The sequence below is a fragment of the Cardiocondyla obscurior genome, linkage group LG10 (assembly GCF_019399895.1).
Source record: "Cardiocondyla obscurior isolate alpha-2009 linkage group LG10, Cobs3.1, whole genome shotgun sequence".
NCBI classification, from domain to species: Eukaryota; Metazoa; Arthropoda; class Insecta; order Hymenoptera; family Formicidae; genus Cardiocondyla; species Cardiocondyla obscurior.
This window is the reverse complement of record NC_091873.1, coordinates 826,981-846,109: the sequence shown is the minus strand read 5'-3', so window position 1 is coordinate 846,109 and position 19,129 is coordinate 826,981. Positions and strand designations below refer to the sequence as shown.

Genomic DNA, 19,129 nt, shown 5'->3' with positions numbered 1-19,129 from the left:
CTTAACGTACTGAACGAAGCTCGTTTTTTTTTTCTTTATCATTGCTAGATGTAATGATTATTACATACGCCACTTTTATACATAATATCGACGACTGGTATATACTTAATTGTTATATATGCTGAGATACATATTTATGTATAGACTTAGGTGTATTTACTTTGTACATTTTGGTGTAAATTTTATACATACACATATCATTAAACGATACGTTAATATGTTGTTTCTAGATTTCGCAAAAGTGCTGTGTTCTTAATTATAACAATAAAATATTGCGTAAAACTTATTCGCTTATGTGTCAAAGTTATGGTGAAATACAGATCTCCGTCGTATCTTAATCCATTCTGCTTCTAAAATTGCTAAACATATTTAAGAAAAACAAATCATTATATTGTTTTTTTTTTTCCGGCATAATCGCATCGCGTGTTTCATGACGTAAATGCGTAAAATAATGAATTTATATTAACAACATTCTCAATATACAAAGTGAAGTAATATTGTACTAATAATACGTTCCATCATAAAAAAAATTGTTGATGTTGAGCCAAGAAATGTACAAAATACATATTAATTGTAATACATATTGACATGGTGCTAAATAGATTTGATATTTAAATAAATATCAAGATATAAATAAAAATATAAAAATTTACATATAAACCGCGTTTTTTTTTTAAATTATTCTTATTCAACTATTCTTTATTAGCTGTAACATTATTAACATTTTATTTTTAATGGACTTATTGAATATCCGAATATTTTATTTATAATTTTTATTTTTGATGCACATATCAGGGTTAATGTATTAATTATATGTATTCTTATATTCGATAATTTTTTATAAAATTTGTATCAAGATGGAAGTGTTTTCGGAAACAATGTGGAGTGGAGTGTGTTTAAGTTTTTCGATTTAATCACACAACAACAATACAGAGTATATTACAGATATAATATCCGAATTTTCTTTCACTTTAACGAGACAATAACATTCGATGACTGTAAATCATAAGCGGATACAGACAACAGGGTCAGAAGTTTTATTGAAAAAAACTCGTAAATTTTTTTTTTTTTTTTTTAAATAATAAACTGATAAAAAGATCAAGAGCGCTCTGCATAGTTATTTAAAAATGCTTCCCTCACACGTAGAACGTTCTTCTGACGCGGAATTTATGATTTTTTTGTTTTAAATAATAAATGATAAATACTTACTTAAGTACTTTCGACGTGCAAAAGATATTAATACCAAATTTAACATATCCATAACTTCGCTATATTCGAATATGTATATTATACGCACGAAAACTTTCAAAGGAAGGGAGCAATCACAATCATTGCACTGGAAAAATTATAAATTTTAACTGGAAATTACGAGAGCTAGCGCTACATAGTTCCTTCGTCAAGTCGTAAACAATGTAGACTTTCCAAATATGATTCTCCTTTAACCTTATACATATATCTTCGAGGCTTAACTTTGCGTAATCGCGCATCGAGAGTAACATTTTAAATTGTAATTATGTCTTTTGGTACATTCGCTGCCTGGCTCAGTTTAAAGCCCTCATGAGAAATAATCTTCCTGTGACTAGAGTATTTTTTTTTTTTCAAGCAGCAAATATTGTAAAAGAACCGCAGTGTTCTTTACAGAACTGCTAAATCTAAAGGACTGCTTTATCGAATAAATAAATAAATATATTATATATAAGTAATAAATTAAAAATTACTAAATTATGTCTATACGTAAATAAGTTATTACATGTATATGTTTCAAGAAAATTTAAACTATTAAAAAAAAAAAAATTACAGAATTTTCTTAAAAAAAATATCTATGTACAAATTAATAACATTGCACTATGAAATTATGAATAGATAAGTTGAATCTATAACACTCCTTATTGAGTCTGAGAAGTTGTGTTATATTATGGAATGTGGAAAGTAATTGCGCAAATAAACTCTTACATTTAGACTATTACACATCTAAAAATATTATAATGAACGATTAACGAACGAGGAATGCTTAAATAACTGTTTCTTTTCCTATTATTGCTTATTAAAAGTTGGCAAATTTGATAATTTAAAAAATACAAAGAAAATTAGAATTTATAATAAAAAAAGTACAATCTTAAAGATAGAAATAGATCAACGTTCGACAAAAGTTTCACGATTTACAGAGAAAGAAAACTTTCGCATCTATTATTAAAATACTTCTTTTACTTGTCATGTAGTACGCTTTTCTTATTTAAAATCGTCGTTAAAAATTAAATAAAACTTTCTCCTTTGGAAGAATACAAGGAAATAAAATTACTGCACAATGTTAATACAAGTTTGCTTGACTAGAGAAAGAGTATGATACATTAAAATCTACATTGTAAGTCATTTTTCTTTACGATAATCTTTTAATATCAACAGTATTCGCAAAATTGCACACAATTCGAAGGGAAATTAAAAAGAACTATACATATAGATATTGCGATATCTTCTTAATCGTGATAAAAAGATATTGAATGAGACCATAATATCGCTACGATAAAAAAATTACTGTTTTCTTTAATAAATATTATGAACTGCTTCTTAAGTCTTGCTTTATCTCGTCTTATTAAATTATAAAACAAATTAATGCATACTAAAATTATGCACTTTATACCGATACACAAATTATGCTTGAGGTGGCATTTTTATTTGAAATTAATTCCAGCCTACCTAAAAAATTAAATAAATATTATACTTAGATGTAAATAATTTTATGTAACTTAATAAAAATATATTAATTCTACCAACAGCTGTCTTGCATCTTGAAATAATCGTCATTGCAAATTGTTATCTACATTTATAAAATTAATATAAATAATTTCTTCTTTTTACAAATGTAAAATATTTAAAAGCCGACTCAGTCTTTTAAAAATTCGTCGAACTGTTGTCGTCTAAATTAAACTGATATCGCATACAAATTCGTGTACGAGGTATCTCGTCATAACTAATTAAGAATACGAGTAACGTTCCTTATGAAATTCGTTGAACAAACAGGACAAAAAACCCATGACGAAAATTATTGCTAATAAAGATCAATTTCTTAGCTTCACAAGAGAACCTAACTTAACGTATCCACTTATTTTGGAATAATTTCGTACGATATTCTTAAAATTTTTTTCTTTGTAAAACTTACCCGGCGGGTTAAATTTCCTTTCTAAAACATTCTTCGATCTCCCGCGACTAGAATTTTTGTTTTTAAATTAATATTTACAACTATTAATTGTCTAAATTAATGTAACCTTGAGTATAGACTGTTTAAATTAATATCATGAGAATTGATTAGCGGGGGACACAGTGATTCCCTTCAGATTGTAAAGAATTAGATTCCGCTACTTTGAACTTAGCGTAGCGAGGAAGGAATCCCTATTAAGAATTCACAGACGTTTCTCTTAACGCGTGTAAGACGGACTACGACTTACTGAACAGCTGGACCGGTGACTCGGACTAGACCAGTTGCTGTGCCTGCTACTCTCGGAACTACTCGGTGACGAGGGTGGCGTCGGGGTTGGTCGGTGATACGGAATCGGACGTTTCCTTGCGCTAAAATAAATGTCTGTTAGTACGTTAGAATACTTCCTTGATAAGAACGCTTGTTAATTATAAATAATGTTAATTTTGTAAGAGCGAAATATAAAATATTTGTTACTCTATTGTTCTGTATTAGCAAAGATTTTGACAAAGATTTAATTCATTATAAATATTATTATTAAAAGTTAAGAATAATAATGACAAATAATTGACTAATGTTTCACTTATCGTATGATTATTTTTACTATTATTAACAGGTAGATATTTTAAATTAGCAAGTTAATTTGAAATAATAATAATTAGATATTTAATTGATCAAAATAATTATTACTAATAATAAGTTCTCACTCGTTAAGAATGTGGTTCATTGCATAGATTATTTTGTACTTACGACAATGAATGTTTAACTGTAATTATGAAACGAAAAATAGCAAAGTGCACATGCAACGTGACGAAAATTAATTAAACAAGCTGTAATAAAGAAAACAAAGACGTGCAAAATAAAAATGTGACAACTCACCTGTCTGGAAAAATGTTTCTTTGAAGAATACAGTGGCGCAACAAACACTCAAAAAACCGCAAAAATGTTAAACTAAGAAAATTATAATTAATAGTTTATAAACCAAGAAAAAAAAAATCTGTTTTTGTCGGTAATATTTTTTTATTTAGCAGTTGACAAAATAAAAGGAATCTTCTCTACTATAGCCCGGTTTCACCAGCGCGAGTTTATCTAATCGGTAGGTCAACTTTTAGATTTGCAACTGATGGTTTATAAAACTGATGTATGACATCAGTTTCATGTTCAGCAGTTGCAACCCTCAAAGTTAACCGATCGATTAAATTAACTTGCGTTGGTGAAACCGGGCCTGTATGTGTAAGACAACAATTTCATTTACAATATTTATAAAGGAAAACATATCTATGCGCATGCTATATCTACATAATGTTCATGGTTCAATTGTACGAATAATTTGATGATAAAAAAGAAAAAAAATCAAATAAAATAAAAAGAAATATAAGATTGTACAAATAAAACATGTCAAAATACTTAGTAAAAGATCAATGCTAAGTTATTTCGTGTCTTTACGAGCGAGATTGTCGATAATTATGATTGATAGTAATTACGATAATTAATTACAGTTTACATGAAACTTTCCTATATCCGTTATTACATTTATTACATTTTAATGACTCTATCCTATTATTATAATTAAATTCCATACATACATACATACATACATATATATGTATATAGATATATATATGTATAGTACATTATTTAACACCTTGACTGTCAATTTTTTTTTTTTTTTTTTTAAATCAAATTTATATGTTATTAAGTAATGTTTAAACATTATTCAGATATTAGTTACAAAAATTAATCAGTGTACACTTTCATTCAATAGCACTATATTAAAATGCATTATTATAAAAACTAATATACCGAAAATAATCACATCGTTTATTTCTAAATAATACAAATAAAATTAATGTTGATTAACATATATAATAAATATTAATTTCCGACGGTCAAAGTATTAATTGTAAGTCTTTCAACTGTTTAGAAGGAAAATTTAACACATATACATATATATGCTGCGCGAAGCCATAACTTTATCTTCTATGTCTGTCCTTAGATCTGTCCCTGTAGGACACAATAAATACAACATTAGCACACGAAAAATCAAGATCTGTAATCGCATTGAGAATTATCTACTTCTAAAGAAAAAAGAAAAAAATTTTTTTAAATATTACTTTTTAGCAAATTTTCTAACAGTTTTGTTTTAAAACAATTTCTTAAGTATTCTTTTTTTGATTTTTATAATACAATACGATACAGTACATATAACAACAATAAAATAATAAAAGAAATGTGAACTAAAGAAAATGTGTAACTAATAACAGTGACAAATTAAAGTCTACAATTACAGTGGTATACTCAAGAAGTTCAGCGCGCTTGCACACAGGGTGCATGGTAAATATATATAATATATGTATATATAAACTACTGTAATAATACAACGTATATATCTCGCGATACTTACCTCGTAATACGCCGTCTGTCTAGAAAACTGGGTGAACCGTGACGACGAGGTATCGACGGTGAGCGTGATCTACTAGAGGCAGAGCTACTGGAGGAGGAACGGGAGGATCGACTGGAGACACTGCTCGATGATCTTGATGAACTGGAAAAACTTCTACCCCGACTATGCCTCGAGCTGAAAAAGACACGCAAAATATTTTAATAAAAATCCTTTCTGTGTAATTTCAATAATTTATTAAAGTTGGCAATTAAATTAAGAGTTCTTACCTAACAGAGGAACGTGAGCTGCTTCTACTATGACTGCGTTTGTTCTTGTCCCTAGACGTTCTCGATATCGATCGCGAACGACTTTTAGATTTCTTCGATAGCGAACAGCTGCGTGATCTTTTTTTCGATAACGATCTGCTTCTGGACTTTTTTGACAGAGAAGAACGACTACGGGATCTCCTCTTTGACAACGATCGATTTCTACTTCTAGATCGCGAAGCGGATTTCTTACATCTCGATGGCGACCTTGACGCGCTTGAGCGTTTTGATTCGATCGAAAAAGATCTCGAACGGGCCAAACGTGGTTTTGTTCTCGCTTTTGGTGACAATTTCTTCGCTCTGGAATCAGATCTGGAGATCGATCGTCGCCCAGGTGATGCCGATGATTTCTTGCCTCTTGAACGAGACCGCGACTTTTTGTCTCTGGATGGCGATCTGGAAGACCTCACTTTATTCACGACGGACGGCGATCTTGTACATGATCTCGATGCTGATCTAGAATATGATTTGGTTTTCTTTGGCGATCTTGAACGTCGACTTGATCTGACTAACGCAACGTTCAACAGAGGCGGAGGTGATTCACTAGGCGAACGCAATTTCATAATCATGTTGTCTTCTCTAGATATCGCTGTAGGAGAATGGGAGGATGATTCTCTCTTCGAGGCATCCTTCCTTGAAGACGTGATCGACGGTGAATCTTTTTTACCGGAGGAACTTGGTGATCTCAAAAATTGATTATTACCTGTTGTAGTCTTTATACCAGGAGACGCGGAATCAATTTTGTCATAAGATTGCTGAGGTAACGGCAGCGGTGGTGGTGATTCACTTGGCGATCTAATTTTAATCGCCGCTTCTTCTCGAGTAAGAGGCAGAGCCGGCGAAGGCGATCTGCTAGATACCGGTGATTCAATAGCCGGCAAAGGTTGTATAACTGGTTCTTTCGACGCAGATCTATCTCGCATCGGTATAGTTGAATTTTGCACAATGGTTTTTGGCGGTTCGTTCGGTAAAGCGATATTTAATACATCTTCTCGTCTTTCAATTTTAATCTTCGTAGGACTGATTACCTTTTTCTCCAACGTCTCACGCGCCTTTGCCGCCAAACCACTCTGCAATAGTTTTAATGTATTAAGTTCTATAATTCTTTCGTCTTCTTCCTGCTGTTGCTGCTTGCTGGGTTCGTCATCAGCCAAATCAGCTTCATCTTCGCTTGACGATCTTAAACTCACTCTAGGTGCAACCGTCATTTGTTGCGTTTTCCTGCTTCTCGATGTCGAACGCGATTTTACTTTATCACCCTTAATTTTTTTCCTCTGATCTCGCCGTGGCTTTCGATCTTCCAAGATATCCCTGTAACGTTCTGGATTCTTTCTGACTGGTGAATAACTCAAAGTAGAGCGCGACCGACGTTGCTGTCTTCTCGGTGAACGCGATCTTCGACGACAATCTGTTTCTCTACGTCTCACTGGTGGAGATACAGGTCTTCTGCGAGAAGATCCATAACGATCATATTTAGAACGGCTTCTGCTCCTAGATACAGAATGCCTGCCGTGTCTTCTGGGCGATCTAGAATACTCTCGTCTTCGTTTAGGAGATGGACTCATGCGACGTGATCTTGAATACCTCCTGGGCGACCTTCCTCCTCCTCCTCCTCTTCTTCTGTCTCTATCTCTGTCTTTTTCTCTGTCTCTATCTTTTTCTTTTTCTCTGTCTCTATCTTTATCTCGGTCTCGGTCTCTATCTCTATCTTTATCGATTTTATCACCTCTATCGTTTCTGCTTCTAGAAGACGATCTGTGTCGCTTGTTTGACGATGGAACTGGACTCCTATTGTGATTCACCGGCGATTTGTCCCGCTTTTCTACTACACTCTTTCTCGGTGAATCTTTCTTCGTTTTGGTAAAAGTTGACGGTGGTAATGGCGGAGTTTCATTACGAGATATTACTCTAGACAATGTATCTCGTTTCGGTGATCGAATTGATCGAGGAGGAAGTGGTTCTCGTGAAGTTACGATACTTTCGGGAACTTCATTTCTCGACGAGTTTTTTTCATACTTTGTCGATTTTTTCGATTTTTCCACAGAGCTGTAAAATTTAATCCAATAAAAAATCAAATAAGAGAATTAAATAATAATTTAACCAAATAAGTAAATTGTTAATTTTTTTGTAAATGTTTGCAACTTTTTTTTTTAGTTTTTATAAAATAAAAATCATATGTAGAAGTTTAAAAAAAAAAATTATACGTTAGATTAGGTTTTGTAGTTGACGTACCTATCCACGGAACTTTCAGATGATTGACGCTTCTGTTTAGTCGAAATCTTCTTCTTCTAAAAGGAAATATAACATCAATTAGTATTTCTTATTGACTCTAATTAGTGAACATCAATCATGCATTCGTCAAGAATATAATAAAAAAAATGCAACAGAAAACAAAGTATTAAAATAATTTTTTCCGGAGTCTGCTACTTTCAGATCTTCTAATCAACAATTATCATTAGTAGTAATGATAAAGAAATAAAAATATGAGACAGTTTATTTGTAGATATATACTTCTGCACATCTGGAAAAGACGACCTTTTCAGGATGCACATTAAATTAAAAAATGTTGATAAATACGAATATCCGAAATCCTACTTATTTTATTTAAAAAAAATTTTCCCTTTTTTAATCATGACAAACACCTTTTCAAGAATATATTTTAATGATAATTCTTCATTACAGAACAAGCAGTCTCCGAGATTGATCTTCTGTAATTAATGTATAATAGTGCTTGACATACAACGAGTGAGAAATAGAGAGGCTTTTACACAACAGTAAAATTCGTAAAATTCGAAAGTATACGAGTACATATGAATGCACAAAATTAGAAATTACATTGAATAGCGGCATATCTGGTACTCACTCAGGGAATGTCTCCTGTCAAATGGCGCTGAATAATTACAAACAATACTGAGATTTATACTTTGAAATAATGAACTGTCGAAAAACTGGAAATGAGATGAAAAATTGTACGTACGCAAAATAACAAGCAAATCGGAGGGAATCAGAAGAAAAAGGAGACGATCATGCTATCCTTTTCGAGACAAGTGGCAAACTCAAAAAATGGATAACAATAGTGACCACTCAGCGTCAACCGATTAAAAAATTGAGAAGAAACAAACGTAAACTAGAGACGTTGTCATGCGCCTACTTTTACGTGCCGAAGTGTATATACATATATATATATATATATATATATATATATATATATATATATATATATATATATATATATATATATATGTATAAATATATATGTAAAAGAGAAACAGAGACAGAAAAAAATGGAAACTAGAATTTTTTTTTCAAGACGTTGTACGTACCTCATGCTTGCTTTTTCCCTCGACTTTGAGTTTTTTCTTTTTCTTCTTCTTTTTTTTCTTTGACTCAGCCTCGGATGAACTAGACAATGTATAAATCACATATTAATTTCATAATCTATTTTTAATTAAATAATCTAATATTAAAATAAGTTCAACAGTTAACATCAACCTCTTTTTATTTTACAAAAATTAATTAAATTATTAAAACATATTAAACATAAGGAAATATTAAAACTTAATAGATAAATTATCATCCTTACTTGCTGTCAGAATCGTCACTGGAATCGCTGTCGGACGATGTAGCTTCGGACTTTTTATGCTTCCTCTCCTTCTTCTTTTTCTTAGATTTTTCTTTCTTCTTACCAGACTTGGGAGATTCAGATCTATGAAATTGGAATTGAACAATCGTTAGAAAAATCTCGAGGTAATAGTATCTTTTTTTTTTTTTTTTTTTTTTTTTTAATATTTTGTCAAACGATATTTAGTTTTATATAACTCTTGCAGTGGGCGTCTTCCTGTCGACAAGTGCATACCTTTGTGCTGACAATATATAAAGAAAGCTGTAGTACACAACGTATCAGTGTACGTGAAAAACAATTTCCCGTTCTATCGATATATCAACGTATACATACAATATACATAAGCTATTCAGTTTAGAAATTATAAATTTTCCTGATAAAAATTTGAAATATTTTGCTAAAAAGAAACAAGTTTATTTAATTTTTTTTTTTTTAATACATTTTCTCAATCAAAATAATTAAATTTCAAATAAAAACCAGCAATGCGATTTTATGTAAAGTACCTTCAAAATAATTAGACAAACTTTCGAGTATCTTGCATTTATACAGAACAGAAGTTTACATCAACGAAATATATTGATATAAACTTTCTTCTTTCGATTTTAAAATTCGTCCAAGTATTTTAAAAGTATTCTGTAGATAATTTTTATACGTTACAATATTCATTTTAGAATTTGCAATAATAAGAAGAAAAACAAAATATAATGATGCATATAAGTGAGATTGTCCACAATATCGCGCAAAATATCGTAATATAGCTAACAAATCGACTACATAATAGCTTGCTTTGAAAGATCTGGTTTTACATTCATTTTCGAAGTTTCCGAGAGAAAAATTCTCTCACTTCGTATTGCAATCGAGAAAAACCACATCTTTCAACGAAGATTTACGGAAGACAAGTATACGCAATATATGTAATACATAATATGAGGAGTATTGATATAAATATGGGATTAGCATTACCTTGATAACCATCGATAAGGACGGACTTGTCAGAAAAAAATAGAGAGATGACATTAACAACAAGCTTCATCGATAAACAACAACAGAGAGATAGAAATGTATGATTCTCGTTTTCTGTTATGTTCATTCTCATTTTTTACGCAAGTATCTCTACGCTTTAAATGACTTTTTTTTTTACTGCGTTTATTACAAAAACTCGCGTTTTTATTATTTTACCATCCCCGGCAAATGTTTGCCCGTTATTTGCTACATTAAAGAATCATATTGCATACCGCATTGTGTTACTCTTAGCGTTTTTAGCGCCTGCATTTTCTAGTAACAATTCCAGTTTCTAATATTGTTCATATATTGTACATTATTTTCATATTTTTAAAAAGAACTAGGACAAGATCACATCTTTGATAACTGAATAATTTCTAATTCAATACGTATGTAGTTTTTAATAAATTTGATAAAAAAAAAATGTAAACATAACAAACATTTACCTATGGGGAGATATCTAATCACGCAAAAGAGAAAATTCCTGAGAAAGAAAATCCTATCGATAACGTTCTAATAACGCTTAACGTGACGCACGACATTAAGCTCTTCTTTTTTTCTCGAAGATTAATTTCTTTTTACAATTTTATTACAATTTTTTACTTTTTAAATTTATTTTTGCAAATTAATCGCGACGACCACACTTACCTACTGCGCCTACTGGGTAGGCACTCAGTCCTCCTCAGTTCTGTTTGAAACAGAGAAAGGTGTACGGGATATGAGACAGTAGGTGGTGAGTCATGAGTTTACAGTTCTGTAAATCCAGCTAACGCGTAAAAAAGCAAAAGAGAAAGAGATAAAGTACGAACGTTTGCAAAACGTACGAAGTCTCAATTAACCGACGTAGGAAGAGAAAGAGAGGAGACTTTCTACTCGGATCTTGGTCGCTTTCTTATTCTCTTTTCTGGGGGGTGTTCCAAAGACGTGTGACGGGGCCGGGGGTGCGGTCTTGGAGCCTCGATTCGCATCTTACTCTAAGTCGATACTTAAAACGGAAGCATGAGAAGAAGAGAGATAAAGAGAGAGAAAGAAAAGTAAGAGAAAAAGAAAAATCACGATGGGGATCGAATCCAGCCTCCATGGAGCCGTGCGCACACCGTTTACGTTATGCTGTACCTTTCCCGCTTGTGCTTCTTCGCCTTCTTCTTTTTGCCCGCACTGGTGCTGCCGGAACGCTTTCGCTTCTTCTTCTCGACGGTGGTGGGAATCACTTCCGGTACCGATGGCGGCGGTTCTGGACTCGGTGTATGCACCAGCTCGTAGACTTTGCTCGCGGCAGCGGCAGCTCGTGCCTCCGCCTCACGCGCGTGTCGTTCCGGGTCCAGACTACTGCCCTCCACGAAGAACTCAGAGATTCCAAATGCCTCGCGCAGCTTCGCGTTCTTCTCCTGCTGAGCCTCGGCGATCTGATGAGTCTCTCGTACACTGAAAATAAAAACTCCAATTAGTATTCGCAAAAGAAATTTGTTAACAATTGCAAAATTAATAATAAATAATACTTAATCAACAATAATCAGTTTATTAGTGATATCAGTTATATTTGTAATATTTTGATAGAAATCACCCCACGATTAAATATGTCATAAATTAATTTCCAATTTAACAATTAAATTTCACACATTTTATTAGTAGAGTGTCACATTTTTCAAGATATTAATTATGTGTAATTACGGATATTTCTAGAGTGCGTTGATCAATTCGACATAACAAAATTATAGTCTTAAGCAGCACCGCACGTTGGAATTATAAATCCTGTTATGAGCAAAAAGAGCGTGAAATGTAAATAAGCAATTAAATCATATTCAATCGATTCCACGTGTATTTAATTATCAATTCCCCGGCATATTTGCTCCACTACATTATTTTCGTTAACGAGACAATCTGTAACACCCTCGATATGATTTGCGACAAGAAAATCATAAACTTGAATAAAAAACAATCGGGATTTTGTACCGCGTTGAAATCTTCACCGTCATACTTCTTAGGGCGATGATTGTTTGGAAGATACAATAAGATATATATATATATATATATATAAAAAAAAAAAAAAGCGTCCAAATTCACGAAATGATCCTATACAGAGCCGTAAAACAATGACGTCGATGTTCTCTTCAACGAATGTCGCGATGCTAATGACATAACACACTGTGGGGCGACTGGAATAACTAGGAGAGGTGGAACTCGCGCGGGTCCTTTATCTCTCTTTCTCTCTCTACTTTTCCTGTGACGATGAAAAGCAGTGAACCAGGATTGAACTGGGGGCGAAAGCCACCCCTGCGCGCCTGCACGCACGGCGCCGGAACCCAGCGGATCAATACAATCCAGCTGTTCTCTTTTCTGGCATCCCCTTTACGCTGTACAATTGCCGCCGGCGACTTAAGTAGAGTCGACCCACGAACAAAATCAGGTTCAAAGAACAAAGTGAATTAAAAAGCCATTTCTCTCTTCTTTCTATAAAAATGCTTTTCGTTATTATCTAGGCTGTGTGGATTCTCATAAAATCAAGCTTCTAATTGTGACGACAATTACTGCTAAAAATAAGTTTGGCATAAGATCAGTTCAAGATTTTACAACTTTATAAATAGATCTCTTATTATAAAGCTAAACTCGTTTGTATACTATATACTTTTCCTAAATATACAGTGACCAAATGACCAGAGCATTCTACATAGCGAAAGGTTTCATTTATTGGCTAGACATTAAGTAAACTGTAATAAAAACTGTAGATCAAGAAAACTTAAAAAGCAATTTAGTTGATATAAATACAATTAAAAATAAATCAAATTTTAAATTTTGTGCATCTCTATAAAGCACAATAATCATAAACAATTAATAAAAAATCTCTGTATGCTTTTTCACTTTTGCATTATGCGTTGATAGTCGATGCATTGAGTGAAGGTACAGAGATGATTTCAGTGTACAAGACTAAAATTAAACGGAAAGCTGACGGTGACAAAAGGATTCACCTGACGACGGAACGCATGTTGCTTCGCCGTTCGGCGAGCAGGTGTAGTTGAATACGCTGACAGCAGCAGCAATGTTGACGCTGCATCTGCAGCAGTTGCTGCTGCTGCTGCTGCTGCTGCTTCCTCTTGCCACCGTTATTGGCCGTCGCGTAATGCAATTTGCGTTTGCGCGAGCGCTTCAGCACCTTTTGCCGGTCCAACAGAAAATTGCCACCTCGCCACAGTGTTTCGAAAAAAGCTCGGCCATCGGCTGGGCCACGTCCACGCGCGGGTTTCACCGGTGATAACGTAGCCGACATTGCCATTCCTCAAAATTCAGATACGGTGATGAATAAAGATTATCCTCCTAGAGATCCTTCTTTTCGAAATATGTCTTGATACAATCTGTAGTATTGAATGCTTGTATATCGATTTCTAATAACCGATTCAACTTTCAGTCAAGACATCCTCCCAAGGACTTAGTCTTTTACTCATAGTGTTGCCTCTAACTGTAGATTCAATCTCGATAGATTTTATTTACTTGTAGGTATAAAATTGTTTTTCCTCGTGCTTGACCAGCGTGAAATAATTATTAAATTATCGTAAAAGATGTATTTCCGATCGCAGAATAATCGTTGATTGTGCAAGTTGATTACGAATCCGTGCCACAATTTCTCTTCAATATATATCCTCTTCAGATTCTAATGGTCGATAGTTATTTCAAATGCATTGTCTTGCTTCTTATTCTATCACCTAAAATAAAAGAGGATGATGAATAATGTTGGCACGATAATATTAATGTGCTAATTAAATTCGAAACGCTTTATCGGTTGGTCCACGTTGCGAAAGTAGCCCTGTGACGCTTAATCCCTTTACGAGGGAAATGAAAGAGATAAAGATGGTACGAGAGGAAGATTGCAAGCGCAGAGATAATAGCTCTCTCTCTCTCTCCCTTTTCAGTTGCTATCGTTACGTCTTTTGTACCCGCTGTCTCGGCTTTTCTAGTTAGAACAATCACGTAGTGACGGCAACGGTGATGATGATGATTACTATGATTACGATAACGAGTTCCGTCTCTCCCTTTCTTTATTGTCGTTTCACTTTCATATTCTTCAAACGACTCCCATCATCTCATATCCGAGTATTTCCAATTGTTTCACGATATTATGCTTCTTTTACTTCTTATACCGTATTCTATTTTTACTTATTATTATGTTTAACTGTATTAATTTATTATTACACTCGTAGCTTCCTATTTATTATCAGGAATAAATTCTTATCTAATATTATATTATATTATATGTTTTATGTCACGTTATTTCATCATTATTGTTCACGGTTGATTGGACTGATAAGACGCCCCTTTTCTTATTCCATACGATCGTGGAAGAATATATAGCAATATGTAAATCCTCGTGTTAGAGAAATTGCTATACGTATTTTAACTTTTCAGGAGTTCAGGAAGACTTGAGATCAGGCACACGATTACCGCCGTGCTTCTTTCTGTCCGTTGAAGCAGGACGTTTTTCTTAACGATATACCGTCGACTCGTGGTAGTCGACTTTTGGAGACACATGGATTTCATAGAAAAATTTTTGTTGCCTTCTTATAAGAGAAGAGTGAAAACCGCAAATCAGAAAGACGAGCATGTAATACGAGCTCTTTGCATAAATTAAAAAAAACTTTTTTAATGAAAATTGATGAGAAACTCAAGTTGTTTTCTCTCCTCTGTTTGCTTCTTGTTAAGAAATTTTCTTATTCTTCGCTATTATTTTTCTTCTCTTTCCAATTAAAGTACCTGAATTATTTTTATATTATGTACATTGTACAAAATTCAGATTCTAAAGTTGTAAATGATGATCTTCTTCATTAATAATCCGTCTAGTAAATTTCTTCTGATTTCTTTAACTTTTCTGAAATCACCATTATTTAACATTCAGGGTTTAATTAATGCACGACATACGATATTTCGCCACGTATGATTAATATTACGATTTAATCTAACAAAAACACGGTCGATATAATCCTTCAAGTTTTACTTTTTCTTTTTTTACTTCTCACTCAAAAGATCGCTTGATTATCACATACGACACGATATTTCCCATAAGATTAAATTCGCGCAAACCGTTTGCTCCCGTGAAAAATTTAACGCTAGACTTAAGCTCTATCTCGCGATCCTTAACTCGAGACTTAGCACTTAGGAACGACTTATAGGAGCGGGAGAGTAACCGCGCTACCAGATTAAATTAAGCTAATGGAAGACTTTTGTGATTTGTCCGCGAGTTCGTGTGTCGCGTCGCGTTACATGTTCCTTCTTCGGCGGGGTCGCCCCGAGATTATTTCGACCCTCGGTGTACCATCCGTCGACGACGGCACACGACGACGCGTCTGTTGGCTGCGTCGTTACGCCGGTCCATCCTCGCACTGAGACGCTGGAAAAAGCTCGTCGCCAGAGAGCGAGATGCTGCGCCTCCTCTCTTTCCCACTTTTCGTTCTCCACCGCCCTGGATTTACCCCCTCGTCGCCTCTCACCCTCTTAGCGCCGGCGCTATGGGATACGTCGATATCGCGAATACAACACCCACCCTGTCCTCCATCGGTCCGGAGGTTGCCACGGAGAATGCGTCCTCGCCCTCTCTGCTCTATCTCATGCACAGATCTAAACTACAGCTTTGATATCTTTCTCAATATGTGCTCGCAAGAGTCAACATAATTTGAAATAATGAATAACTTAATAAATTTACCATGACGTTTAATTTATATTGAAAATTGAATTTAAACGGCAGTTTTCTAAATAATCAGGGTATCTTAGAGATGTCGTAAAACTTTTTTAAATAAGGATTATTTAAGAAGCATATAAATCTGCAGAAATATATTTTATCGCGATGTGATGCTGCATTTGTAAAAGTTTTAATTTAGCACAGGATAGAATAAAGTCGAGACCGTACCGAGAGAGATATCGAGAGAGAAACTTAGATACCTCTAACGTTATATATGTCGTTTCATATAGTATCTACGTGCCGCCAAGATTATCCTGGATTTTGCTGACAGAAATCAATAAGACGAAAACTCTTTCCTTAAAATTTCATGCATTTCTTAAAAAATAAAGCGCTATCGCACTTCTAAGCCTACCTTTTTTTCACTAATATAATCATAAATTTATTATTAAACTTGAGATTACATAATTTAATTGCAATCTCAATAAGTATAAGGTTACTAATTAATATCTTTAAATTAAAGTCGCATATATAAATATATACCTTTTCCTACCAATTTTCATAAAACAATTATATTATAAATTATTTATTTTAATTATATTTAATTTAGTTATTTTTATGTATTATTTATATGTTATTTTAATTAATTCAATCATTTTGTGCATGATTATCATACTTTAATTTTTTCGTTTTATAACACTATGTTACTCATGCTTTTTAATATATTTCTAGATTGTTGTAAATTATTTTTTAATTAAAACAATTTTTTAACAAAAAAACTTGATTAATTGTACTTACTTAACACGGCCAAATTCATCTTGTGGCGTGGACGACTTAACATCGCTTCCCATTAATAATGATCGGTACGATTCCACTTTTTTCTGTATTTCGTCATTTGTAAATCTGTAATTCATAATTAAAAAAACAAAAAAATCAAAATTGTGTCAATTCTCATATAAATCTGATCTAAATTTCTTTACACATATTGTTATTAACTTTTTCAAATTAAATTCATCAATAATATTATAATTTCAAATTATATATATTCTATATATTTTTTATTTGTATTGTATGTCATATTGTTTTATATTACATTAATTAATTTAGATCAGAATCATTGCTGATCTAATTTACAAGCAACTTTTTTTACTTTCTTTAATGGAATTATAATCTGTAATAGGATTTATTGTATACCTGTGGCTTCAGCACGTTTCAAAGATACTGTATTGATCTACATTTTAGTTGCAAAAAAATGTTTGTATTTCCGGTTCTAATAAATTCATATATTTATTTTACAGTATATTACGATTGATACGTAAATAAATGCATTTATTAAAAGTGAGAAATATCAATCAATAATTTTCAAATTGCATTAATAATTAATATTTCTAAAATTGAGATCAGTAGAATGGCAAAAAAATTGTTAATAAATTGTACTTCAACATAATTTATATATATATATATATATATATATATATATATATATATATATATTTGTGATAATTTTAAAGCTAGAATATTGGAAAATTATAATTTATAAATAGTTACCCTTGATTTTCCAGAATGTCAGCCAACTCGGCACATTTGACTTCAACTTTTCTCTTTCTGACGTGATCTAGAATTTCCTTGTTTGGTTGCTTATTCAATTGATCAATCTTCGTTTCTTCGGTCTTGTAAATGACTTTGTCTTTGTTTTTACGCACAATTGCCCAATTTCTCTGAACGTGTCCATTGGTGCCAGAACCTCTTGGAGTTTGAAGCCCGATACCATTGTACATCTTGCCTCACTTCTGCGAATCAAATATAAAAGAAAAAATATATTAAGAAACAAATATAAATAATTAACAATGTTCCCCGTAACTGCCGTACATAACATTTTACGCACTTAAGATAACAGTTGCTTTCTATTTACATCAGAACTCGGAATAATTCTCGCTTGAAATCTCATTCTGTCCTTCTTTAATATTCATCAAACAAAGATAGAATAACGTCACAAGTGAGACCAAGTTCTTTCATGCAAATAAAATGTAATAAATACAGATACAATCTACGAGCAGCTTCGAGCAAAAATGTTGACCAGCAGATTAGATCGTCGAGCATCATCGTCCCTTGAGCGGGGAAAAGAAAAGAGATGAAGGAAAGAAACGCGACGTCCAACCGATTGGGTAACATCCACGTTTACCGGGCCTACTCACGCGTTTCGAACGGCGAAGTAATGACGATTTCGGGTCACTCGATGGCACGTATACGTGCACGCCGTGTATATGTGCGCCCAAGCATTTAATAATCCAACGGACTAATATACACGTAGGTTAGGAGCGATGAATACAGTAATCAATTATCGATCCGGTTGCGCGGCGCTGCGCAAATCTCGCTCGTTACGAACGAAGGGCCCCCGGCTGTTTGCCGCCGCCGTCACTTCCGCTCGGTAAGCTCGTTTTTTTACCTGTGCCGTTGTCAAGGAAAGGCCGACTGCGGTTTCTGCGGGCCGGCGACCTGTCCGGCTGCGTGCAAGTACGACGACGCGGAAACGGTACGCCTCAGCGGGAAGAGAATTCGACAAGGAAAGGAACTTTCGGGCACGAAGCGAGCGCCCTTCTGGACCGTTGCAACACTCGAGCACCCTCGGCGAGCTTCGTCTACTCTCGTCGTGACGTTCGCCATTGAATGCGTTAGACGAAGATAGTACTAACTTGCACTGAATAGTGTCTTTCCGAACGCACCCAGTTGTAAAGGATTGACCATGCCGCGGTCGATTGATGGGAATCCACCAATCGGAACAAAATTATCCATTCTCTAATCTAATTATACGGCACCGACCAATCACGACAAACGTAAGAAAGGCAATCAAGATGATAAATTATGGTAAGATGTAAATTTGTCATTGATGAAACGCATGACGTATCAGTTTTTCAAAGATTAATTTATACGTGAGTGCAAA

The 19,129-nt window shown here is 33.6% G+C and overlaps 1 protein-coding gene across 6 annotated transcripts; it reads right to left on the bottom strand.

Moving 5' to 3' along the window:
* Positions 1-7: 7 nt before the first annotated feature.
* Srrm234 (Serine-arginine repetitive matrix 2/3/4) lies at positions 8-18,827 on the bottom strand. 6 transcript variants are annotated; one of them, XM_070662236.1, is made up of 10 exons: positions 18,635-18,827; positions 17,737-17,978; positions 16,987-17,091; positions 11,643-11,951; positions 9,486-9,608; positions 9,226-9,304; positions 8,135-8,190; positions 5,864-7,948; positions 5,598-5,771; positions 8-3,564 (listed from the first exon to the last, which is right to left on the bottom strand). In XM_070662236.1, the coding sequence occupies exons 2-10, from the start codon at positions 17,964-17,966 to the stop codon at positions 3,414-3,416; spliced, it is 3,312 nt and encodes a 1,103-aa protein (XP_070518337.1). In that variant the 5' UTR covers positions 17,967-17,978; positions 18,635-18,827; the 3' UTR covers positions 8-3,413. The 6 variants fall into 6 exon arrangements, with proteins under 6 accessions (XP_070518337.1, XP_070518338.1, XP_070518339.1 ...); XM_070662237.1 differs by lacking the exon at positions 18,635-18,827 and adding an exon at positions 18,384-18,545; XM_070662240.1 differs by having other exon boundaries at positions 3,425-3,577.
* Between the last annotated feature and the right edge of the window lie 302 nt (positions 18,828-19,129).

What these genes read in the sequence shown, in the direction of transcription:
- Srrm234 (XM_070662236.1), bottom strand. Translation starts at nt 17,966, where the DNA reads ATGTACAATGGTATCGGGCTTCAAACTCCAAGAGGTTCTGGCACCAAT. An exon ending in GACATTCTGGAAAATCAAGG is followed by an intron (nt 17,092 to 17,736) that starts GTAACTATTTAT and finishes TATGAATTACAG; the next exon opens with ATTTACAAATGACGAAATAC. An exon ending in AAGAAGCACAAGCGGGAAAG is followed by an intron (nt 9,609 to 11,642) that starts GTACAGCATAAC and finishes CCAATTTCATAG; the next exon opens with ATCTGAATCTCCCAAGTCTG.